We start from the raw sequence: 25367 nt of genomic DNA on the forward strand, positions 1-25367 counted from the left end.
CTCCTCCACTCTCTTCACCTCCCCTCCCATCCAAATACCCATCCCATCCCACCCAAAACCTGAATTTTCTCACCTAAAAAATAAAATAAAAAATAAAAAAATTGAAATACATAGCGACCCAAGGTTTGCAAGAAGAAGAAGAAGAGTGAGGAAGAAAAAAAAAAAAATTGAAACTATCCCTCCCCCTCCCAACCGACCCACATCTGCAACAAGAAGAAGAAGCGGAGAAGGAGGAGGAGGAAGAGGGAGGAAGAAAGGAAAAAAAAATAAAAAATAAAAAATAAAAAAAATTTGAAACTATCGCCCCCACCCCTCCGGGGCCAAAAAACACCAAAAAGCCCCGCACAAGGATGATTTATGGGATTTTTTTTCCTTCTTCTTCTTCTTCTTCTTCTTCTTCTTCTTCTTCTTCTTCTTCTTCTTCTTCTTCTTGTTGCAGGTTTAGGGATGTTGGGATGCTTGGGAGGTTGGGAGGGAGAAGATGGGTTGCAGGGGTGAGGTGGGTTTCTGCGTTTTCAAGTTTTTTTTTTTTTAATTAAAAAAAAAAAAAAGAATTTGCCACGTGGAAGACATTTGGCAGCCACATAACATATATGTGGCAACCACGTTAACATTTAATGGATTAATGGATGAAAAATGTAACGGAGTCATTATTTTGAAATAAAATAGTACTTAAGGTATGAAAGTGAAATGTTTTGAAGATGTTATAAGGAATTGAAATAGACCCCGAACATGAGGTATAAAAATGTAATCTCACTCTCTAATACATGAGGGTTGTTCATGCAATGATAAGTTCATCTTAATTAGAGAGTTTCTCGACAAGTGTACCAATTTTGTTTGCTTAAACAACATTATTGTTTTCGATTTCTCTTTTCACTTGCTTCCCACTTCCTAGCCTTGAATTCGTCCTCGAACATCAAATGAAATATGAATAACTCAGTCCTATCACATATGTAGTGTTCACTAAGATTTTCAGGAATTACGTAGACGTTGGTAAGTTAATGCATTAAACTTCCTAATAATATCTTAGTTGTTTAGAAGCCCAATTGTAAGTCCATTGGGCCTACAGACCCAAACCCAAAACACAGCCCAACTGAAGACCTCAAATGTCGACAGCACAAGTAACCAGAAGAAAAAACACGCGCGCATCCTGCGCGTGCTAAACAACAATCTCCATCCTCCGCATCTCACAAAATTTCTCGCATCAATCACGAATCAGATCAGAAACCCTCCCTCTCTCTACTCCCTTCCCCAAATCCTCATCCCCAATTTCACACATCAAGGATTAGGGTTTCTGAAAATGTCAGGTGCAGCAATAGCGGTGGGTTACTCGAGCTCCTGGGCACGCGCCCTCGTCCAGATCTCTCCCTACACATTCTCCGCTATCGGTATTGCCGTCGCCATCGGCGTCTCCGTCCTCGGCGCCGCCTGGTTCTCCCCCTTTCCTTATTCCCCCTTCATTTGTTGATTAAAGTTATAATCTTTGGGTTAATTAATTACTAAATTGTGTAAGTTGTTGTGGCAATTAGGGGGATTTATATTACTGGGAGCAGTTTGATCGGTGCAGCAGTCAAGGCCCCTCGTATCACTTCTAAGAATCTCATTAGGTAATGAAATTTCTGAAATTTACTCCCTTTTTTTAATTACATATTCATTTAATTTTAGCATCTGCTTTTGGTTTTGGATTCATAACGCAAACATATAGTGAATGTAAATACTAGAAATTGGGATTATGTTCATGATTTGGAGTAGCATCCCAGTAATTGAATTCAATAGCGGATTAAATTTCTTAATTGAAAATAGGTCGTATTGTTATTCGCAATCACACTTATTATAACTAGCTCGGTTAATTGATTGATTGATTGATTGATATATGGAGAATTGTGTTATCTATTTAAACACTCCCGAAAACTGTTTCTTCACACCTATGTGGGAGATTTTCTTATCTTTGACGATGCACCTTGAATTTTCAACTTTAACGTAACTCTGCTGATTATAAATTCTTAAGTGTGATTAAGATGATGATGTTTTGGGACTGACTTGGACTGGATTGGTTGTCTCAGTGTTATCTTTTTTGAATGAAAGTTCTTAATAGATAGATGGATCGTATTGCTATTGGCAATCAGACTTAAAACTAGCTTGGTTAATTGATTGATGGATGGACAATTGTGACATCTATTAAAACACTCCCGAAAACTGTTTCTTAACACCATTGTAGGAAATTTGCTTATCGATAACAATGCACCTTGAATTTTCCAACTTTAACGTAGCACTGCTGGTTGTAAATGCTCGAGTGTGACATTACAATGATGTGTTTTAGGACTGACTTGGACTGGATGCATTTTCTCTTGCAGTGTTATTTTTTGTGAAGCTGTTGCTATATATGGTGTTATTGTTGCAATTATTCTACAAACAAAGTTGGAGAATGTTCCAACATCAAAGATGCATGCACCTGAGTCTCTTAGAGCTGGATATGCAATCTTCGCCTCTGGGATAATCGTGGGCTTTGCAAACCTTGTCTGCGGGTTGATATCTTTAGCCTTCTTTCTCACATTTCTTTTAGAATTTCCAAAAAGTCCTATGGCTCTTACGATACAATGATTTTGTTTCTGCGGCAGGTTATGCGTGGGAATTATTGGAAGCAGCTGTGCATTATCCGATGCCCAAAACTCCTCACTTTTCGTGAAGATCCTTGTGATCGAAATCTTTGGCAGCGCACTTGGATTGTTTGGAGTGATTGTGGGAATCATAATGTCAGCTCAAGCTACATGGCCTTCGAAATGATGATGCGTTGCTTAGTAGAACTTGGCATCACATAACGACAGTGTTACGTGTATTATGTTCTTTTCACCATTAGGAATGTTAAAGCTGCTGTGGAAATATTATTTTTCCGTATTGTATCAATCTTAGGTTGTATTTAATCCGATGGGAATGAGTTGTGCGAGAGATGTATAAGGATGAGTTAAGCATTTCCTCAATCATGGTGGTAGACAATATTATCTTAGTTTTGAATGAATAACAGAATCATTTGTTCATATGCATTGTCGACGTCGGTTTATAAACAGCTTTGATTTGAATGCTCATTATTGTGTACAAATAGTCGGAGTTCAAACTTTTAATCTTGCTCATACAAAGATCGAACAACAATACTCAAAACAGTGATCATGCTTTATTGGCTACAGAACCGGAAAGACGATGCGTCTTGACGATTATATGGTTGAATTAAAGTAGTATGGATGGAACATCCCTGAAAAAGGGCATGAATTTCTGCTGCAGCTCTTGGCACTCCTCTGGATTAGCAATCTTGGGGTTGAAAAGCTGTCTATCAGGAAGAACAAGGCCTTGTTTAATCCGACCCATTCTCCTTGCGTGCAGGACTTGTTTGGACACGACTGGTAACCGAATCGACTGATATTCTTCGAGAGCTGATTGCAAATCTTCTGCTCCCCACTTCTTCAAGCTTTGCCCTAGCACCGCAGCATCTACTACCGACATTGTCGTGCTTCTTAGGGCATGAGGAGTTGTGGGGTGAGCTGCATCTCCAACTAGTACAACATTGTCCCTGTAGATTTGTTCTAAAGGATCACTGTCATATATGGCATTGATGAAAGGCTCTTTTGTTTCTTTGATCACTCTCACAAACTCTGGAAGCCACATTTTCTCTGCTTCTTGGTGCATACTCTGGATCATGTCGCTGCTCGCTTTCATGGTCATCGAGTTATGCTTCAGATCAGGCTCAGGTTGGTGGACATACCAAATCCAATTCAGCCTTCGGTTCAGAAGCTCGTATAGCACGGTGTGCGTCCCAGAACCTAAGCCAAAGTACAAGCATTTCCCAAGCTCAGGGTATTCCTTTCGGATGCCGGTTAAGGTTTCTGAACTCTCATTTCCAGTAAAATCAAGCACCCCTCTCCATGCGCAGTAACCCGAATACCTAACAAAACACACACAATATCATGATATCACAACACTCAAAACATGAAAATTTTCATGAAAAAGTTGACACTTGACGTAACAAACCTCAGTTTATGGTCAGGGACAAAACTGTGGCGGATCGAAGAGAGACATCCATCCGCCGCAACGAGCAAATCACCGACGATTTCGATGATTTCATTGGTCCGATGGGATGAAGCCTTCACTATAACTGAAGACTTGTCACTGGAAATGGAGAAAGATAGGAAATGGTGACCCCAAAGAAACAGGTTTGGTGGTAGTGCATTGTACAGAAGGGCATGCAGGTCAGCCCAATGTGCTGCTCTGCAGTTGAAGTCCTCGTCTCTAGTCAGCGTCCATTTCACCTTATTCTCACCATCAATTGCATCATTCTACACAACACCATAAAAAATCCACGCTCGTTAGAAAACCGAAGAAATCACAGTTTGACACGTGTGTATAATCATTTTGCATATGCGTCAGAAGTATTCGATTTCGATTTACAATCCAACGATATAGAATAGAGAACTGTTACTTGTACCTGATCAATTGTAAGCGGCAGAGTGGCCTTGTGGAGAAGGTCAGGGTCTTTAATCCATGACTGGATGAGTCTGAGAGAGAGAGGGTCAAGGCCAAGTCCAGCCCCAGTTGGGCTTCCAGTTGGGGGAGCATATGATTTCTCCACCACCAAAACATCCCACCCCGCTAATATGAGCGAGTGGGCGCATGATACCCCTGCTATGCTCCCTCCCACAATTACTAGCCTTGGGTTTTTTCTTCAGACTCATCTCTCTCCTCCTCTCAGTCGCTCTATCTCTCTCTAGAGGTCAAGAGAGTCTCTTTATTCTTCTTTTTTGGTGAATTGAAGAAAGTTGGGTAGTGAGTAGTGACTAAAAGACAATAGGACAACTACAAGATAATCACATTGGTTTCTCTAAAATACTAACAATGTTGTACGACCCAACATAATATATTTTTTTTGGCTGTCATTAAACTGTCAAAAAAATTATCAGAATACAATTGATTAATTAAATAATTTTATTTTTAATCGCTTTTTTTACTAAAAGTATTTATAGAATAATATATCTAAGTTACGTATTAATGTAACATTATTTGTCAATCAAAATTTTATAAAATTACTATTCTAATCCTCTCATTAAAGCTAAACAAAATTAAAAACACAACAACGTAATAATTACATACCACTCCTATTTTCTGTTTTTTACACGAATCTCACAGCCAAGTAAACGTAACATATCCTATTTAAAAAATAAAGGAGGTTTTTCCTTAAACCCAGGTCTCCCACTTCAAAACCACCCCTTAACCCCTTCTTCAAAGTTCCACGCTCAAATTTCTTTTTTTCAACTTTTTTTTTTTTGTTTTTTAAGAAGTGATATAAATATTTTCATAACAAATAATAAACAAATTTAAATTACACACGTATAACGTCTGCGCATATGACTAGTATAATTAACGGTTTGAATAAGTCAGCCAATGTTTTGCGAAAATCATTTCGTATATTTGAGGAGCCAAGCATTCATCGTCTAATTAACCACATTTCTTATTAATGGGCCTACATCTAAAGGTTTTACCACTTGTGATGTGACCCAAACTATCAAACTATTACCTCCATGACCCGACCCGGACCACATACCACTCCCACAAAAACCCAAAGATGCGATGTCCGTACAATATTCCAAACCGTCCCCTTTCCTCTCTCTTCCCCGTCTCTCTCTCTGCTCGTCTTCTCTGTCAAGCAAAACTCTCCGTGGAGAAATGGGGGCTGGGCGCGAGGTCCAAAGCTCGCTGGACGGACTGCGGGACAAGAACGTGATGCAGCTGAAGAAACTCAACACTGCCCTCTTCCCAGTCCGCTACAACGACAAGTACTACGCCGATGCCCTCGCTTCTGGCGATTTCACCAAGCTAGGTTGAGCTTCGATTCTCAGTCTTTATTATTTTTGAATTATATTTTCTGGGTTTTGTTTAATTTTGCATAATATTTCTGGGTGTTGTTTATTTTTGCTTAATATTTTCTGGGTTTTGCTTAATTATGCATATTGTTTTGTGGGGTTTGCTTATTTTGTGTTACAAATGTAGGTTCTTTATTCAAATGCCCTGAAATCTCATCTGGCTATTGGTTATTTTGTGAAAGATTTGATGGGATATAGTAATTTGAGCTTGTAATTATGTTCTACTTCTAATTGCTGTTCTGTGAATATTTTGTGGTTTGTTCGTTCTGGGTATTTCGTAATCTTCGTTGTTGTTTGTTTGCTTCTGGTTATCCGAAAATGGAACTTGTTTATGGCTTTCGCTGAGAAATATTGGATGTTAGCTCTTTGCATTTTGAAATGCCGATTTCACTCACTCAGATAGACTTTTGAAGAGTGTTGATAACACAAATCTACTAGCTTACTCTCTATTTTTCTAATAGCTTACTCAGGGGTTTGGAACCTTCAAGTAAATTGGGGATGGAAAGTTATTATTATGTCAGGGATCTGGGTAGTTTTAGTTATGGTAGTAATGCTTGGTTCAATAGTTATGTGTCTTAAGTCAATTGTTTCTGTTTGTTGGTGTTCTAAAAAAACCGTGAGGAACTACATATTTTTGAAGATAAATGACGAGGTTCTGGTGCAGCATTAGTGAGGTAGTTGAGTGATCAGCTATCCCCTGAATCTGTATCAGTTCCTCAATAACAAAAGGGTAGTGCTATTCACACACCCCTTTTTACCTCCCACATATCCTTGTTAATTTTTGTCCATTGATCTTCTTCAATTCGTATGATCAAACGGCTGGAAATTGAGTGGGGTGTGTGAGAGGTAAAAATGGGCGTGTGGATAGCACCACTCGAACAAAATTAGATGTCTTCTTTGATGAGTTATGTTTATTTTTATAACCTACTTCCCCGGTAAAATTTTGTAGTGCTATTTATTTTTATAACCTACTTCCCCAATAAAATTTTGAAGTGTTAGTTCTTTTAATATGTCGGCATGATTTTGGGAGGACTGATGTTGTATGTCTTATTAGACGTGCAAAGAGGGTCATTAAGAATGAAGAAGTTGGTCGGACATTAGCTTGAGCATTTTCAAAGGTATCCTGTTATGAATTGGATGTGCCGTATGCTATTGTGTGAGGACCAATGTGAGACTATTGTTTAAGTTTAACAAGCTTATTCACCGAGCAATGATAGTCCACTTCTTACAGTATCTAGTTGAAGGTGCATATATGGTCTAGAAAGCTAGATCGATAATTATACCTGGTACATGTAAACAAAATTGCAAACCTTTCCTGTGTAGGTATACCCTTAGCACTCGTGTCTATGTTGAAGTTGACTACATGCCAAATTGACAAACATTATGAAAGGAAAGTTTAATTCCTGCTATTATTTTTGTACAGCATATTTCAGTGATATATGTGTTGGTGCAATTGCATGCCGGCTTGAGAAAAAGGAAAATGGAGCTGTCCGCGTGTACATAATGACATTGGGAGTTTTAGCACCATACCGTGGGCTAGGCATTGGTAAGCAAGCACTGTTCTTCGTATTATAAATTTGGTATGGCAAGGGGGTAGTCTGTTTGAGAAACCACCAAGTCATGCTTATTGGTTACGACCGTGGTCGAAATACATGAACCATGCTTTGGTCAAGTTTACCTTCTGGATACGACCATGCATTGGTCGAGTTTACCTTCTGGATACAACTTGTTGTATATACAGTGAATTGTTATTTAAATGTCTAATAGAATTAAGATTAAGGTGTCAAGAAAAGTCCTCATACTTTTTGGTGGTACTGTCTTACGGCAAAATATTTGCTTAATCTGGATATTAACAACCGCATAGTTTTCTTATCAAAGTTGTGGGATTTTTGCAGGTAAAAAACTGTTGAACCATTCTCTTGATCTGTGCGCCAAGCAAAATATTTCAGAAATATACTTGCATGTTCAGACAAACAATGAGGACGCCATAAACTTCTACAAGAAATTTGGGTTCGAAATCACGGAAACCATCCAGAATTATTACACGAACATCACCCCTCCAGACTGCTACGTTCTTACCAAGTATATCACTCAGACAAAGAAATAAATGTCAAAGCTATCAAATGGGGAAGTTGTTGCATTAAATTTTGATCTTTGTTATTTCTAAATTATGCTAGATGATGTCTGGTTGTTAGAGTTATGAATTTGCTAAAATTTGTTCGGAAGCTAAGTTATGTGACTGTTCATCTGCTGTATTTCTGGAGAAATGACTGTCGTTTGTTGATCGGATTAGCTTATGATCATTTGAAAGTTTTCTAATTTATCAGGACCAAGGGTTTTCGGCACTTCAGCAAAAATGAGGAGAAATGGTGGAATTTTGGAAAAGTGGACAATTTAGTAAAATAAATTTGAAACTTTAGAGATTATTCTTGTAATCGAGGAAAACTCATGTGACTTGGGTGAAAACACGACAAACCTTTAAAGAGTGTAACAAAAAGGTAAAATAAAAGTGTAGTGCTATTCACACTTATTTTTACCTTCCACATATTTTTGTTAATATTTGTCTGTTAATGTTCTTCAATTCATTCGATATGACGGTTGAAAATTAAGAGAAGTGTGCGAGAAGTAAAAATGAGTGTGGATAACACCATCGAAATAAAACAAACCAAGACATTTGTCACACCTTTCACAAATTAGCTTTTGGTCTATTGTTTTGTTTGTGGTTAAGAGCATTTTCACTTACAGCTGAGACGTGAAGTTTGAATCCTCCCACCCTCTCAAAACCTAAACCTAAAATTCTCAGTGAACTCGTCCCAACATCACACTAAATGCTCCTTTAAATCATTTAACCATATATGCTTACTACATTCTTTTTTTTCTTGGCTAAAAAACCATCATATATTATTATTTTGACATATTTTTCTTATGAGTTCTTTCATATAATATTCAGAACATCTCACTACGTACCTAATACCTTGGAAAGAGATCATTTCTGGGTCTCTTCCTCCAAAGTTCACAGATCAAGTGATCCGGACCCTTAGCCAAAAACAGAGAAGTTAGTAAAAACTTTTAAAAATTATAATAATTTTTTATCGTTGAATCAAATTTTAAGAGTTCGGATCATTTGATCAGTGAGTTTTGGAGAAAGAGATCCGGAAAGGATTTCTTTCCTAATTCCTTGACTAGCTAATCATGAAATGTGGGCGCATTAACTAATCCAATTTGTTGCTTTGAGATTACTTTATTTATTTTTTTTTTATGCACCTAGCATCGCCCATTCCTACCAATCAATTGGACCATGCACCCTCTTTAATTAATTAGCTGTGTGTTGAATTTTAAGTTCCCTTTGTTATATATGGTAAAAGTTCTGGCTGTCCCTCCCACCCTAAACCTTAAATACTCAACTAGCCCAACAAATCTGAATAATTTTTCATAAACACATTTATGTGGCGAGAAATGCTGGAAAGATTATATATTTAAACTATATTTTGTAAACGTTGATCTAGAGTTTAAATTTTAAACTAGAAAAAAATGATGTCAATCAATATTTTTTACTTTAGGTCAAGTGATGAGTATATTTTAGCACGTGATATTATATCGATATTAGTTGAAGGGAAAACTTCGTAAGCGATGAGTAATGTTTGGCATGTCCCTTGCTCCGTAGCCACAACCCCATGCTAGGTGTAAATCATCGCCATACTGTGAACTAGTCTGCGTGTGAAAGAGTGTAAGTGCTGCACTATATATAAGTACATAACAAATACTCATTTGGGACACAAGAAACAACTGCTCTCTAGAATTCTCTCTCTCCCCCCTCTGATCATGTACCTATGCTTCCTTTCATTCTTCATTTCTGCAGAATATGTGAGTATATTATCACTCGCCATGGATCGATCCTGAGTTGACTACTCCCGCTATCCTCTTGTTCTACTTGCAATCATGTCTAATTCCTCAAATATCTCTCTTGATTCTGATTTCTGTGTTCTTCTTCAAGACCAGTGAAAAGGAAGTCCATGAACCAACAAAACATTAGTTCATGGTGAATAACACTCTTTTCATTTGCCATCAGTTTCATGATTCTTTATTTATTTTTACTTGTTTTGAAGGGAAAACACGGAGGAAAAATTGGAACGAGTCTGGTAGGACACTACGTTGAGCCTTATTCAAATTCAGCACAAGACAGAGTTCTACAACTCCAGTTTGGTTGGTTAATTAGTGAGAAGTCTTAGATATATTTTTCGTGTTATATAACCGGAAGAAGTATCGCTTATGTTGTACTTGGGCGTCACTCTTGTATAGAATAACATGTTAATGATGTTGTATTGTTTCTCATCAGGTGCATGGAACCGTTAGTATATGGGGAGTCGCCAAAGAGTATGAAAGACTTAGCCAAGGAAAGGCTGCCGACTTTCACCGAGGAAGAGAAGAAGCTGATAAGGTCGGGTCCTTCGATTTTATTGGCATCAACTACTATGCTGCAAAGTACATGGAAAGGATGCCAGTTAAATCTTGCGGTATGGTAGTTGATGCCAATAAAATCGAAAAACCCCTTTATCAGCTTCTTCTCTTCCTCGATGAAAGTCGGGAGCCCTTCCTTGGCTAAGTCTCTCATACTCTTCGGCTACTCCCCATATACTAACGGTTCCATGTACCTGATAAGTAACTGTACAACATAAAAACATGGAGAAAACGTTTCGTTGATTTCTAAAGAAAGCAGTCTGCAAGATTCAATACGTGACAGACACAAAACTATTGTTGAGACTCTTGAGCATTCACCAATAGTGTATATACATATATGTACTGTTGTGTTTCCACTTGTTACAGAATATGAAATGAAATTTGTGTACGCCGGTGATTATCTTTCGCTCATTGGATTTGACAAAGAAATTCAAACGGGTGATGAAACGTCGTTATTAATCATATGATCTAACGGTGTTCTCATATTTGTAGCTCTAGAAAATGATTGTTGCCAAAGACACTAGAAGATGATTGCACTTACAACTTTACGAAAATCAATTGACAAGGACGAGCAACAACTCAAAGATGATTGTGTAAACTCTTTCATTTTGAATTTTTGGTTGCGTAAAATCAATTTAACAAATCCTAATTACTTTTAAACCATTTTCTAGTTTCCATTGCTCGAGATAACTCGAGCCTTCTCAAGAACAACTCGAGCTCATCTCAAATGATTGTTGAGTTATCTCTTTTGTCTCGAGTGTTATATTTGCTTGATGTTGTACTCGATGGATGTCGAGATGGCCTAGAGTTGTTCGCAAAGGGGCTTGAGTGGTTATTCTCGAGGGATAGTCTAGGGTAATGGGAACCAAACAATGAAGTTGAATGCAATTGGGGTGGTTAAGGCCTTAATCTTTTACATCTGTTAGATCACTCCAAATACTAAAAGTGATTTTCACTTATCATCAACTTTAAAATCCATAAGTCAAATCCTTTTAGCCAAGTTAAACTCTAAGTTTCCTTGGCTAAAGGGGTCAAGTTAAGGATTTAAAGCTTCGCAAATGACTTACCAAACTCAATGGCCTCATCCAACCAACTAATTTAATACCCTGCTTAATTACAAGAATGTGCTACCAGATGTAGCCATAGACGAATTAAGAGTTAAACTGTCGCATCCCGGCCCAGACCCCCATCACATCATGGGCTTGACTTCACCGTAACACAATATTGTCCACTTTGGGCCCCTACCATACCCTCACGATTTTGTTCTTGTGTGAGTTCCCAGAAACAAAACCATGAGGGTATGATAGGGGCCCAAAGCAGATAATATCATGCTACGGTGGAGTCAAGCCCGGGATGTGACATAAACCCACTTCAATATTTGGGCATGTAATACCTAAAATTAGTGACTTAACATATGTCTAATTTTAACTATTTTTAAAAATTGAGACCAATTTAGAATCACCTTCTAATGTTGTACTTTACATAAAATAGAAAGAAAAAAAAATAACTAATGAAATCAAAACAAAATTCAATTAAAAGGAATGGATGAGCGAGGGTAAGAGTGATTTTCTGTCGGATTAGATCGGAAGCAACTATTCCAGTGCCAATTAAAAAAAAGTTTTGGAATGAAATATTAGTTTCAATTTCGAAATATTGGATTATTGGAATTTATCTAAAATTTCAGAATCGGTTTTATCTCAAAATTTTTGTGAACATACTTTGGATCTCGTACATTTTGCAAGACTTTGAAAACTTTTATGTTTTTACCATTCAATATTTTATTGGAATTTTGCGAAATTTGCAGGATCTTACATGAGTGTATAACACAAAATTATGAGTAATGTTAGGAATGTCAAAATTTTAAACTAAATTTGTTATGTGTCATTAATAGAAAATAAACACATTAATCAATGCTTAAGTAATATGATCATCAACAACAGATTTGAATCCTCGTCGGATCTCCTCCCTTGGGATCCTAGGGATTAACGAACACGGACCGTTGATAAAAAATCATGCGGCCACAATTTTTTCCTTTTTTATATTTTTCACACAAAACGATGGTGCTTTACTTTTAAAAATATAAAAAGCATTTAATTGGGACCGCACTATTTTTTATCAACGGTCCAGTTTCGTTGATCCCTAGGATCCCCATAGAGGGGATCCGACGAGGATCCAAATCCATCAACAATTACATCATTTAGTTTAAAATTTAATTTCCTTAGCATCATTCTAAAATTATGTTAGACAACATTTTAAATATAAATAGTATGATATATACAAAATACGAAAAAAATCAAATCTAAATATGAGAAGAATATGATAAAACAAGTTTAATAAAATTCCAATCGGACGGGTACATCCAAAACCTTCGAAATTGTTCACTCGAGAAAAAAATTTCGATTCGAACTATTTGTAATCCAAGTTTTTCCCTAGCCACGTGTGGGTCCCGCCGATGTTTGTGACTAGGGACCCGGTGACTGCCATCCGGAAAACCGTTACCTTCCTTCCGTCAAAATGAGACACGCTCCTCCTCCTTCCCTCCAATTCCTCGCCGCTGCCGCCACCAACTCCGCCGTCACCATCATGTCTTCGCGCCCTCCTGTACTCTCTCTCTCTCTCTCTCTCTCTCTCTCTTCAATTTCAAAAATGGTTCTGAAACTTTCAACTAACCAGTGCTCTCTCTTTCACAGTACCGAGGTGGTCGAAACCCATGGCAGAGAGGCTTCTCCAACCGCCCCTACTCAGGCGGCGGTAGGAACAACTACGTCACCGGAGACTCCCACTTCCGCTCAGTCCGCGACGCCAATCTAGGGTCCCGGCAAGGCGATTCCGGACCCTTCCCCAACCAAACCTCCTATCGTCGGACTCCGCCGCCGTCTTTCGATGTCAACCACTTCCGCGGTCCTCCGCAGCTCGATCACAATCAACCGTACCGGCCGAATCAGCACTTTCGGCCTCCCCATCAGTTTCGCCCCCCTCAGCAGTTTCGGCCGCCGCAGCAATTCCGGCCTCGGCCGAAACCCTTGGACTATCGGAACTGGGAATTTTCCAAAACAACACCGTCCCCTACTTGTGGTAATCGACCATAATCACAAATTAATCGGAGGTTATTTGGTTTAAGCTTAGTTTTTGAATTTATGGTTTTCGTGTTGGCAGAGAGGTTTACTGTGTTGTCATATAATATACTAGCTGATTACTTGGCTAACGATCACCGGAGTAAGCTATACTATCACATACCTCATCATATGATGGACTGGCTGTGGAGAAAGCGAAATTTGATATTCGAGCTCGGGCTGTGGTCACCCGACATAATGTGCCTTCAGGTGTTGGTTTTTATGCGCAGCGTTCGACAACATTCCGTTAATTTTGTTTAGTTCAGTGAGAATATCGAATGTTGGGGCGGTTGTGTTTGAAACATCTTTAATTTGTGCTTTGCTTTTTGATGCACTTGACTGACGTTTTGATTGCAGGAAGTTGATAAATTTGAGGACCTTGAGGAGGAGTTGAAGCTTAAAGGGTACATCGGCATTTGGAAGGTGTGCTTAAAAATGCTTATGTTGCTGCTTTGCTAACGCAAGGACATCCATATCATATGTTAAGATTTCCCTCTTTACATGTTTTTGTATTATATAGAGGCTCGACACCTTTTTGAGCATCAATAGAAAATATTTTTAGTGCAGTGGACTAGATAGATTAGAAACAAAGATTTTTGAACAAGAACTGTCCAGAAAAAGTGAGGGTTTTACGGAGATTGGTAGATGGATAACATCCATATAGGTGGTTTATATTGTGCAAGAAATACCATTAACAGTTATTACTTCAAATTGGCTCATAAAAATAACTATAAGAGGATGCATGTTGCCCTTAATTCTACCAAATAAGAGAGGGTGCATGATATTAGGAGAAGGATGCCATTTTTCGTGTTGTCCTTGCATGCAGATAAGTTTTCTAGTAGTAAAGGCCAGGAAAAGAGATTAATTGGGCTAACTTTCAGCAACTCAAAAAGTTCTCTGTTTGATAAAGTCAGTTCATCAAGTTGTTTATTTGCCAAAAAAAAAAATAGTTGTTCATGGATGGTGGAACTGTAACAATGTTTTGGTTTGTACAGATGAGGACTGGCAATCCAGTTGATGGATGTGCAATTTTTTGGAGATCGTCAAGGTAGAATATGTCTAGTTTTTACTTTTTAGATATCCCCTTGATGTATGAACACTGAGCAGTCATTCATCCAATTTACTATGCTGCTTATGCTCCGGGAGAAGTTTATTTACTTACTATGAATCATCAGTATAGGTCAATATGCGCCTGTACTAGCTAAAAATAAAAAGTAGTTCGCACTGATATTTCTATCCTTATCTTATCCTATTCTTTGATTTAAGCCTTTTTTGCACCGCTTTAAGTATTTTGTTTGGGATTTCTTTGTTACTACTTTGTTTTAACATGTATTCATCTTTTCAGACTTAACCTGCTGGTATCTTATGTGCTGAGCAAATTGATTTGGTACTGATGTCTACCTTAATTGCCTTTATAGATTCAAGTTGGTCCATGAGGAATCCATCGAGTTCAATAAGCTTGGACTTCGGGATAATGTTGCTCAAATATGCGTGCTGGAGGTACTCGGAATATTTATATCTTGAAACTTCCATGTAATAACCAGTACTATTTCTGATTGTTCAAAATCGGTTTGTCATTTTTTCTTTTGTTTGATATGCTTTCATACAAATATTATTAGTTTCTTTGTTAACAGTCAATACGTCAGAATAGCACCAAAAATATTGCAGCTCTACCAACAAGGTAAATTAGAATCTTTAAAGAACTTACCTTCATTCATGATATACACTCACGCACGCACACACCCCACACGCATGCTGTCATTAGGATGCCTCATACAGGTTTGATTAATATTTGGATGAACCTACTAGCTTTAACAGTAGAAGACAGTTCTGTCTTTTCTATTAAGATTTTATAACTGAATTGCTTTCATATCTGTAGCTCAACAGGTACTAATAAAGTTGTCATTTGTAACATTCATGTGCTTTACAACCCTAGACGGGGAGAAATTAAGCTTGGCCAGGTAGTGGACCATTGTAGTCTCTCTCTCTTTTTCTCTCTCTCTGTATATACATCGACCAGCGATAAAAAGTGTTTGGCCGATATATGGAACTAACTGCTTGAGTGGTGTGGAATCCATCACAAACTTTAACTTCTGTGATGCTCAAGTTTTCATTCAACCAGAAACTTCAAATCACATTTTCCTGTATCTTTCCTTTGAACAGGTCAGGGTTCTTTTGGATAGGGCTCATGCTGTTTCCAAAATCTGGAATGATGCTCCAATTGTTCTTTGTGGGGATTTCAATTGTACACCTAAGGTTTGCGTATACCACTTGAAGGATATTTATTGCAGCATTGGAGTTCTCTTTTTTGTTTTAATGTGGCCGTAACACTTATTTATTTATTTATTTATTTTTGTCAGAGTCCGTTATACAACTTTATTTCAGAACAGAAGGTAAGCTCATTTCTTCTCAATTTTGGACCTCCTTGCAGTTGTAAATTACAAATATATCTTGCATCATACTTTGCAGTTAGATTTGTCTGGAGTTGACAGAGATAAGGTATCTGGACAAGCGTCAGCTCAAATTTATGCACCAAGGTCATATGATCGTAATTATGGGTAAGGTTTGTAGGAGGTGACTAGTGGGGACAATTATATTTGAGAGTACCGCGTGTATTTTGATTTGAAAACGTGACAAAATATTGTAGGGCTGGGCCTGCTAGTCATATAGTTCAAGGTCCACCAATTGTAGATGGGAGGGAAGCTGGATTGAACTCGGGCAATCTGTCATTGGATATCCAGAACCCAAATAATCCAGAAAGTAGTGCAGAGAGTGTTCCATTAGCGAACAACTTGTCTCAGCCTCAAAGTACTGACACTCCAGACGTTTTTGATAAGTCTTGCCCCAATGTGCATTTTGGAAAAGATGACGGTTCCAAAGATGTTGATGTGAACCAAGAAACTAAGCAGAACTCTTTAGATGTCTCTGAGGTTGAAACTGGATCAGCATTCCATGTGACTGAGATGGGATACGAAGAAAAAGTGGATTTCACCTCTAATTCAAATCATGGATTATCGAGCGGACATTTGAATTCAGATGTTTGCCTAGAGAAAGAAAGGTTGAACTGTGATATCCATAAACATCCCTCTACGAGGGACAATGATTCTATTAGGGAAGGGACTGATCCAGATTCTGTGGTTCCTATCGACTCAGAAGTTCCTTTGTCTAAGCTATCTAACCAGGCTTCCATTACTGATGATACCAAAGTCTCTTCATTGGAAAACTTAGGGCATATGTCTTCTGATCCAGTTTCTGGTGTCGAGGGGGAAAGCCCTTCAGACTCATATCAAGTGGACATATCATGTCCATCTGCTAGTGCTGACCTTGAATTGCAGAAAAATATGGAAAGTTTATCTCTTAATGTGCTAGATGAAGCCATTCCGGCAGATGAAAATACAGCTGAAGATGATAAAACGTTTATATCTGCATTACACGATACGGAAGATGCCTTTCTATCTGATTTTACTTCAGTTACTCCCAACTCAGCATTTTTGGCATCACCCAATGCGGAGAGAACCTATTATGATCCATCACTATGGACTCCGATGGAAATAGAAACTGCCACAGGCAATGCGGAACACACTCTTTTAGAACATCCTCTGAAGCTTAAGAGCACATATACTGAAGTTGAGGTAGTCATATTGTCTAATATCCTTATTGAACGTTATTTAGAGCATTGCTGTTTGATCTGCAAATTGGCCATTTACTCTTTTTAGTTTCATCTTTGCAGGATTGTTCTGGCACCAGAGATTCAAGTGGGGAGCCACAGGTGACCAGTTATAATAAATTATTCTTGGGCACGGTTGATTACATCTGGTAAATTTTCTATGGTTCTGATTTTCCATGTGCATTTCCTGTCATCCTATTCTTCTTATCAGATTTTGAGTCGAGAACTCGTTTAGTAATTACATACCTGTTTTAATAAAGTTCGTGTACCACTCTCTTGTCTGACAATTTACTTTCTTATTCTGAGCCCGCGGAATAGGTTGAGACCTATTGTTGCTTCTTATAATTTTCTTTTTTTAATACCAGGCGTTCCGAAGGTCTGCAGACTGTCAAGGTGCTTGCTCCTATTCCAAAGCAAGCTATGCAGTGGACTTCAGGGTTCCCAACCAAGGTACGGGTTTTCCACCGAACATTATACAGAGAACGATATCTATTTACTAGTTTAGGGAAAGCAAAAGGGAATGAATTAAAATTACGATTATAAGAGTAGACTTTTCAACTGAAGCAATATATAATAAACGACATGGATTAATCCTGGTTGAATGAAAGAACTGGAGAGACATATTTCTGAGGTATAATTTTTCGGGACGGTTTTGCAGAAATGGGGTAGTGATCATATTGCATTGGCTTCTGAGTTGTCATTCATCAACAATTCTGACCAATCATCATAAGAGCAACATGGAAGTCCGCCGCAGTATAGCCCTCGACATCAGGGGATTGCAATCGGAGAAATTGCGGGAATGGCTGTCAAACTCGTTGAGCTTCTAGTCACTGGTTCTGCAGCAACCTCCTGTATATACTTTTGATCTGCATGGTACTCAATTCTACAGTTGCTATCTAGGAAATTAGAATTGAACCGTCCGGCACTCGTCACTCGTCACCTGTATCAACGGTTCGGATGAAAGAAGGGTGAAATTTGGTGCCAATTGTTTTCAAATTCACCTCACCTCACCGGCTCACCCTAAAAATTGGTTATGCCCGTCACATTAGACACGAGGAAGAAAATAATTTTTACCGTTTATTTGAAAATTCTTAACTCCGCCCTTAATGGTTGTTATTTTTTATTCTAAGTTCATTTGTAAAAGTTTGAAAGTAGGGCAATTAGCTAAATAATTCACTTTGACATTTGGTTGCTGAGATTAACGAATTCAAATATTGACGAGATATTGATGACATATTGTTCATATATCAACGACACAACGATGATATAACGGCAACATGCTAAAAACGGATCATTTAAGCAACCATATTTCAAGAGTGGATCATGGGCAAAAAAGCCTTGAAAGTATTCGTACTTTGAACATGTTCATATTTTCCTTCGAATACGTTCTTGCTTTTTAGAAAGTGACTTGCATGTAACGGATGAGGTTCTAAGGTTCTAAATTAATAACTCATGATATTGTATTATCAAATCAAAACGTTATGCTACTAGTCTACCGTCAACATGTGGTAAAAAAACAGGGTGGTCGTTGTATATCGTAAAAAGTACAACAATCGTTCGATGACAGAGACTTTTACCAGTTCACCATGAAGTGATAACCAGGGTTTGGTTTTGTTCTTCTTTTTCTTCGCCAAATTCGGGTTTTGCTTCGATCTACCATACAACAAGGAATTTGGTTAAAAACACGAAAAAAATCCAAGAAAAAGTGAGGGATTTTGATCAAAATTTAGTAACAATCCATACTCAAAAGTCAAAACACCTAAAATCTCTCTTACCTATATATTGTACTTTAGAATATAAATATAAGCAAAATGATGGGACTAAAGTACGAGATCAAGTAATGTTATCAATTTATTTATGTATTAATGTGTATTTATATTTTAACCAAATAATGATTCAATTTAGCCCGACAATTATAGCACATGTATTTATTTATTTAATATTATAATTTGTATCCTTAAACATATCAGTTGTGTCAGACTTGTAATATATTATATTCAAGAGAACCATAGAAATGTTATTACAAAAATATGAATTGGTAACAACACGTTACGGTGTGACAAACATGTTCGAAAACTTATCAATGATATATTAGTATACGTCAGTGTATTGGTGTATATAGTCGTACCATGCACCAAGATCTTTTATCAATAAACTTAATTCATTAAATCTTTGACCTTAATCACGCTCGAACGCATATGATATCGTCATGTGACATTTCTTGTGAGCAGGACTAGTTCTTGGCAAATGTTAACAGGTCAAGCCGTCGAAGTTGTTTGCACTTGGTAACCTATTTCTGTTTGGTAACCTATCCTATTTGTATTTGGTAAGCTATCTCGTGAACACATAGTCTGTTTGTTTAAAGTCTCACTCTACTTCTTTATTTATATATTTACGAGTACATAGGCACACATAAAGTATGTGAGAAAATTTTTTATTTTTGTTTTTGAAATAGAAGGAGAGAGGAAGAGAATGATAGAGAAAGTGGGAGAGAGAAGTTTTTTCTTATTTTTTTTAATTTTTTATTATTATTTTAATTGGAGATATGTTAGGATGTAGATGAGGTTTTGAAAAAAACAGCAAAATTTTGTTATGTGAAATTACATTTCTACCCCATATTTCTTATTCATGTTATGTTAGAGAGTTAAACTGGTAATTTCATAGGATTTTGGTTGACAATGAGTGTTTTATTAATTAGTAGAGATTTATTTATTATTATTATTTAATTTTATTTAAAAATTTAAGCTTGCAAGAAACATTTAACTGTGATTCTGAATCATAATATTTTAGTTGCAAACCAACGAGTCAACCCAAACACAAGACACGCAACAGCATTTGAAAATCATTTTCTTTGTCCCGACTCTGCCTCCTCGCTCATAAACTCACGTGACTCGAAAAGCAGAAGAAACCATTTGGTTTTCTCAGGCAAAAATCCAACATTTCTCATCAGATTTGCAATTTCAGGTCAGTTTTCTCAGAATTCAATTTTCTCATCTGGGTCGCATGCAATGCTTTCAATCTATTCGTTTGTAGCTTCATCTTTTGTATAAATTGTAAAAAAATGCCTGCTTTTTGTACAGAATCATAAAAAAGGTACGTGCTTTCTGGTTATTTTGCAGGGGTTTTTAGGTCCTTTGAGCTGCAGTTGCTGTTTTCTGTCGTTAAATTTCTTGTAAGATTGATAATCCAGAGAAAATCTAATTCCTGAAACCCCCAAATATACCAGAATGTCCCTAGGAAAATCCAGTCCCTAGAATCTTTGATTCCTCTACCCGAAATCGCATTCTGTAACCCGAAATGTTGTTTGAATTCGGTTTTGAGGAAAGAGGATTCATACTTCTTTGACACTACTGTTCTATTGAGATCAGGGGTCAGGTATCTCTTCGAATTTTCGGAAAAATGTCACCTTCCAATCTAAACACACCTTTAATCCCTTCATCATCGGTGTCCTCGGCCTCATTGAAGCTTCCCGATTTCAAACAGTCCGTGAAATTGAAGTATGTAAAGCTCGGATACCACTACCTTATCACCCATGGAATGTACCTGTTTTTATCCCCTCTTTTTGTTCTCACCGTGGCACAGCTGTCTACATTCTCACTCCAAGACCTCCATGACCTTTGGGATCACCTCAGGTTCAATCTCATATCCGTTGTCCTTTGCTCGACTCTTTTGGTCTTCTTATTGACCCTCTATTTCTTTTCTCGTCCATGGCCTGTTTACCTTGTTGATTTCTCGTGCTATAAGCCGGAGGATGCGCGCAAAGTCACGAGGCAGATATTCATGAACTGTTCCCATTCGATAGGAACATTCACTGAGGAAAACCTCGCGTTTCAACGCAAAATTCTTGAGAGGTCGGGTCTTGGGGAGTCAACCTACCTCCCTGAAGCTGTTATACGGGTGCCTCCCAATCCATGTATGGCAGAGGCGAGAAAAGAAGCTGAGATGGTAATGTTTGGTGCCCTTGATCAGCTATTTGAAAAAACTTACATTAAACCGAAAGATATTGGTATTTTGATTGTGAATTGTAGCTTGTTTAATCCAACACCGTCTTTGTCAGCTATGATTATCAATCATTACAGGCTGCGAGGGAATATTATTAGTTATAACCTTGGTGGGATGGGATGTAGTGCCGGTTTGATCTCAATTGATCTTGCTAAAGATCTTCTTCGAGTCCACCCGAATACCTATGCTTTGGTCATTAGCATGGAAAACATCACATTGAATTGGTATTTCGGGAATGATAGATCGATGCTTGTCTCAAACTGCTTGTTTAGAATGGGAGGAGCTGCAATTTTGCTTTCAAACAAATGGTCAGACAGACGTCGATCCAAGTATCAGTTGGTGCACACTGTTCGGACCCACAAAGGTTCGGATGACAAGTGCTTCTCTTGTGTTACCCAACAAGAGGATTTCGCCGGGAAAATTGGAGTTTCTTTGTCAAAGGATCTCATGGCGGTTGCTGGGGATGCTTTGAAGACCAACATCACTACCTTGGGTCCTCTTGTGTTACCTATGTCCGAACAGTTGCTCTTCTTTGCCACGCTTGTTGGGAGAAAACTTTTGAAGATGAAAGTGAAGCCTTACATCCCGGATTTCAAGTTGGCTTTTGAGCATTTCTGCATTCATGCCGGAGGAAGAGCCTGTGCTAGATGAATTGGAGAAAAACTTGCAGCTTTCGGACCACCACATGGAGCCTTCGAGAATGACACTTCACAGATTTGGCAACACTTCAAGTAGCTCTCTTTGGTACGAACTTGCTTATACAGAAGCCAAGGGTAGGATGAAGAAAGGAGACCGAACTTGGCAGATAGCATTCGGGTCCGGGTTCAAGTGCAACAGTGCAGTTTGGAAGGCTTTGAGAACTGTGAATCCAGCAAAGGAGAAGAATCCATGGATGGATGAGATCCACCAGTTCCCGGTGGATGTTCCAAAGGTCTCAGCTATCTGATTCCCGTCGACTTTTCCCTGTTCCTCAAGAATCTGTTAGGGTAGTTGGTTTTCTTGTTCCAAATCGTTTTCTATGTATTTCATCATGTTTTCTCAAGTATGGTTTTTTTGTAGTGAAGGGTTTGGCTTTAGTTATGAGACGGATGCCGTTAGACTGGTGATTTACAGTGGGATCTTTGACTTAATTAATGTGCTTGTGTCCTTAATTAATGGAGATTTGGGTTTGTAATCGTTTTAAGTAATTGACAAAATTACCATCAAAATATCTCTTTTTGAATTCATTTTTTTGAAGCAGACGAGTTCAACAAAAGCTATACAAAATCGACATCTCTCCGGTAAACTCTATCACTTGATCCTCATCCAATACCACAAAAGGAAAACGCGTATGATTTTAGCGAAATGACACAAATGTAAAGTTGGTTATTTTTTCTGAAAATAATAAAAGCCTCATTAACTCTCCCTCCTTCCAATCGTCTTATAAATTTGAGCTCCAAGCCATATATACATGATTTAACTCTTTGTTTGATTCAGTACAACAATATTGACCTAAAACATAGCTAAAAAAACACTAATGAGGGAGATATACGCAAAACAGTCAATGGTATAGATCTGCTCGATGAAATGCCTCATAAAAAACATTAGGAAAAAAGTTAAGTTGAAGCCGGTTTACAAAAGCTCAGAACCTCAACCTAAGGACACTGGCTATTACAGTTCAGAGTGGTTCCACTACAGAAGAAAAGAATGGAAAAAATACATTCTCTGATTGTTCCAAATCGAACAGTCTGTCAATCCGCAAAGGACATTATCAATGAACAAAATGAATCTCGAAATGTACAGAGGAGTTCCATTTTTCCACAAGGAGTTGACAAAAGCGCGAACCCACAAGGATGCTAGTCCTTGGTGGACTTGTTGATGAGAGATTTGTGAATGTGAGGGATCACGCCACCACCGGCTATTGTACCCTTGATCAGGGTGTCGAGTTCTTCATCACCCCTAATTGCAAGCTGCAAGTGCCTGGGTGTAATACGCTTCACCTTTAAATCTTTGCTTGCATTGCCTGCCAGCTCCAAGACTTCTGCGGTTAGATATTCCAAGATAGCGGCAGAGTACACAGCAGCTGTTGCACCAACTCTTCCATTCGCTTGAACCCTTGTCTTCAAGAGACGGTGAATTCGACCAACAGGGAACTGCAGGAATATGCATTCATGAATGAGCAACAGGAATACAATGGGTATACGTATACCAAGAAACCAAATAAAATCCACTGTTAACCGGAACACCTTAAGAACTATGAAACATAAATCATTAACAAGTGGGCAAACATCCATGATATACTCACGCCTTGAAGAATTTCATGAGCCTATACTTGAACCCAAATAATCATCTAATCATATTGTAGTCATTAATCATTAAATGAAAGAATGCAAACTGCCATCTGCCATTGGAGAACAAGGAGAAAGAACAGCGCTCTCAACGACTATTTATGCATCTCAACCAGGGTCTGAAGCTATCTATTACCACACTAATAACCTCAGCAAAATAAGATTGAAATCGTTCGCAAAAACAATTTATGGGACTCTTCCCTTAACATAACTATATAGGCAGACCTTTAAAGGCAGATTCCAAGCAAGTAGTCACAATTTATTAGGTTCTGTTCCATTAGGTATTATGCCAACAGCTCTGCCTGCTGTCATGCCTCACCAGCATATTACGACGTCAAAGCAAATTACAGGAAAGTAAGAAACAACACAATGGACCAATGTTCCAATTGTAGAGATCAACAATACGAGGACTTTTCTATTCGGTGAGAAATTTCACCTTATCAAGTTGGAAGAACCTATCTTGAACTCATTGTAGGACTACAAATTTCTGAAACAACTGCATTGCATGCCATGTTGCTTAACAGAAAACTAAACTAACTCCAAGAAAGAGTACTGTAAATTGTCCGTGAGACATCTCAACGCACAAAACGATCAAACGAAAAAACAAGCTTCAGACAGACAATCCATATTCCGAAGAAGACAGCATATATCTTAAATCGTTATACCAAAAGACTGCATAGCTCATTCCACGTAACAACGTGGATTATGAAGAACGGAGAACATTTGATGTTTATCTGCCTACACTTGACATTCGGTGTATTCTAAACGAAAGAAAGAACACTACTTTAACACCAAATAAACAAATCATGTTTGATCACAATTAACCATGTATCCCATCAAGCGCACTTAGCAGAGGTCTTTGAACTAGTGAGCTCTAAAATTAAGAAAATCTCATGACCCATATATAAAATCTCAATTAATTTAGATTTTCCGATCCAAAATTCAAATTCTAAGGACTGAAACAAAATGGCTATCAAACGCCCCTAAAGTAACAATGCAAAAACACAAAAAAAAAAAAAAAAAACGTCTTTACAGGCAAAACCCATGAATCAAAACGCAGAAAGATTTAAAATTCACCAAAAATAAAGAACCGTACCGCCTAAAATTGATAAAAGGAAATTTAGCCACGAAGAAAAAAACGAAAAAAAAATGAAAGAAATCGAAGTGAAAACGCACCTGAAGGCCAGCACGAGAGGAACGAGAGATGGGTTTCTTCTTGTCCTTGTCTTTATCCTTGTTGATTGCTGCGGGGCCTTTCCCCATTATCAAACCCTTTGCTCCTTTACCCGACATTTTCTCGGGAAAATTGAATCCAACTGAGAAAATCGCCAAAGTTTTGCTTTCGACTCGGCGAAACGCAACCGCAGAGAGAATTTGCAGAGGGGCGTCCAGAAAGGTCGGATCTTTCTTGGTTTGGAGAGAGAGAATATTTATCGTTAGGCGTTGCCGCTTAAATACCCGCCGATTTTTTTGTTAATTACGGAAAAAACCACTTTGCTTACTGGTTCTTTAGCTTGATTGTATTTGGATTTGGATTGGGTCTTTTGTCTTTTGGAAGTTATGTTACGTTGGTTAATTCGAGTTTCAAAATATCCACCAGTATCCCCACCCAACAAGAATCCTCTTTGGATTCTTTTGATGAGAATTATGAGAATCTATAAATTGTGTTTTTTTTATTGTACATCGTATGGTTAGTTTTTATAAAATATTTTTTATGTTTAATTTTAAATAAAAATATTTAAAATGATATTTAACTGCACAATGTACGATAAACAGATACAATTCACGAAATTCTGAATTCTCACAAAAGAATCCGACGAGGATCGGATTCTAACCCCAATGCGACCGATGTATATAAATTATGGATTGCATTTTTGTTGCCAGCCAAGTAATT

The 25367-nt window shown here is 37.9% G+C and overlaps 6 protein-coding genes across 6 annotated transcripts; 4 read left to right on the forward strand and 2 right to left on the reverse strand.

Annotated features, from left to right (window-relative positions):
• The first annotated feature begins 1151 nt into the window (after positions 1 to 1151).
• Positions 1152 to 3035, forward strand: LOC103927577 (V-type proton ATPase subunit c''2). Its single transcript, XM_009336517.3, has 4 exons — positions 1152 to 1431; positions 1530 to 1607; positions 2355 to 2525; positions 2619 to 3035. The coding sequence occupies exons 1-4, from the start codon at positions 1301 to 1303 to the stop codon at positions 2782 to 2784; spliced, it is 546 nt and encodes a 181-aa protein (XP_009334792.2). The 5' UTR covers positions 1152 to 1300; the 3' UTR covers positions 2785 to 3035.
• A 15-nt stretch (positions 3036 to 3050) lies between these two features.
• Positions 3051 to 4736, reverse strand: LOC103927578 (6-hydroxynicotinate 3-monooxygenase). Its single transcript, XM_009336518.3, is given in 4 exon segments — positions 3051 to 3934; positions 4021 to 4325; positions 4475 to 4693; positions 4695 to 4736. Coding segments are annotated over 4 exon segments (1263 nt in total). The 5' UTR covers positions 4722 to 4736; the 3' UTR covers positions 3051 to 3222.
• Positions 4737 to 5595: 859 nt separating this feature from the next.
• Positions 5596 to 8225, forward strand: LOC103927576 (N-alpha-acetyltransferase 50). Its single transcript, XM_009336516.3, has 3 exons — positions 5596 to 5863; positions 7330 to 7452; positions 7802 to 8225. The coding sequence occupies exons 1-3, from the start codon at positions 5614 to 5616 to the stop codon at positions 8011 to 8013; spliced, it is 585 nt and encodes a 194-aa protein (XP_009334791.2). The 5' UTR covers positions 5596 to 5613; the 3' UTR covers positions 8014 to 8225.
• A 4539-nt stretch (positions 8226 to 12764) lies between these two features.
• On the forward strand, positions 12765 to 18378 carry LOC103927575 (carbon catabolite repressor protein 4 homolog 6). The gene is made up of 15 exons (XM_009336515.3): positions 12765 to 12965; positions 13055 to 13439; positions 13521 to 13687; positions 13835 to 13900; positions 14473 to 14525; positions 14896 to 14977; positions 15112 to 15158; positions 15357 to 15438; positions 15641 to 15733; positions 15838 to 15870; positions 15947 to 16035; positions 16125 to 17109; positions 17208 to 17293; positions 17510 to 17594; positions 17803 to 18378. Exons 1-15 carry the CDS (start codon positions 12879 to 12881, stop codon positions 17872 to 17874), a joined length of 2412 nt encoding a protein of 803 aa, XP_009334790.2. The 5' UTR covers positions 12765 to 12878; the 3' UTR covers positions 17875 to 18378.
• Positions 18379 to 19935: 1557 nt separating this feature from the next.
• On the forward strand, positions 19936 to 22356 carry LOC103927574 (3-ketoacyl-CoA synthase 11). The gene is given in 3 exon segments (XM_009336513.3): positions 19936 to 20108; positions 20264 to 21785; positions 21787 to 22356. Coding segments are annotated over 2 exon segments (1548 nt in total). The 5' UTR covers positions 19936 to 20108; positions 20264 to 20543; the 3' UTR covers positions 22093 to 22356.
• A 345-nt stretch (positions 22357 to 22701) lies between these two features.
• Positions 22702 to 24992, reverse strand: LOC103927573 (probable histone H2A variant 3). The gene is made up of 2 exons (XM_009336512.3): positions 24650 to 24992; positions 22702 to 23278 (listed from the first exon to the last, which is right to left on the reverse strand). Exons 1-2 carry the CDS (start codon positions 24764 to 24766, stop codon positions 22982 to 22984), a joined length of 414 nt encoding a protein of 137 aa, XP_009334787.1. The 5' UTR covers positions 24767 to 24992; the 3' UTR covers positions 22702 to 22981.
• Positions 24993 to 25367: the final 375 nt, after the last annotated feature.

This window comes from the organism of the source record quoted next, unplaced genomic scaffold, assembly GCF_019419815.1.
Source record: "Pyrus x bretschneideri cultivar Hongxiangsu unplaced genomic scaffold, Pyrus_bretschneideri_v1 Contig1, whole genome shotgun sequence".
Classification (NCBI taxonomy): domain Eukaryota; kingdom Viridiplantae; phylum Streptophyta; class Magnoliopsida; order Rosales; family Rosaceae; genus Pyrus; species Pyrus x bretschneideri.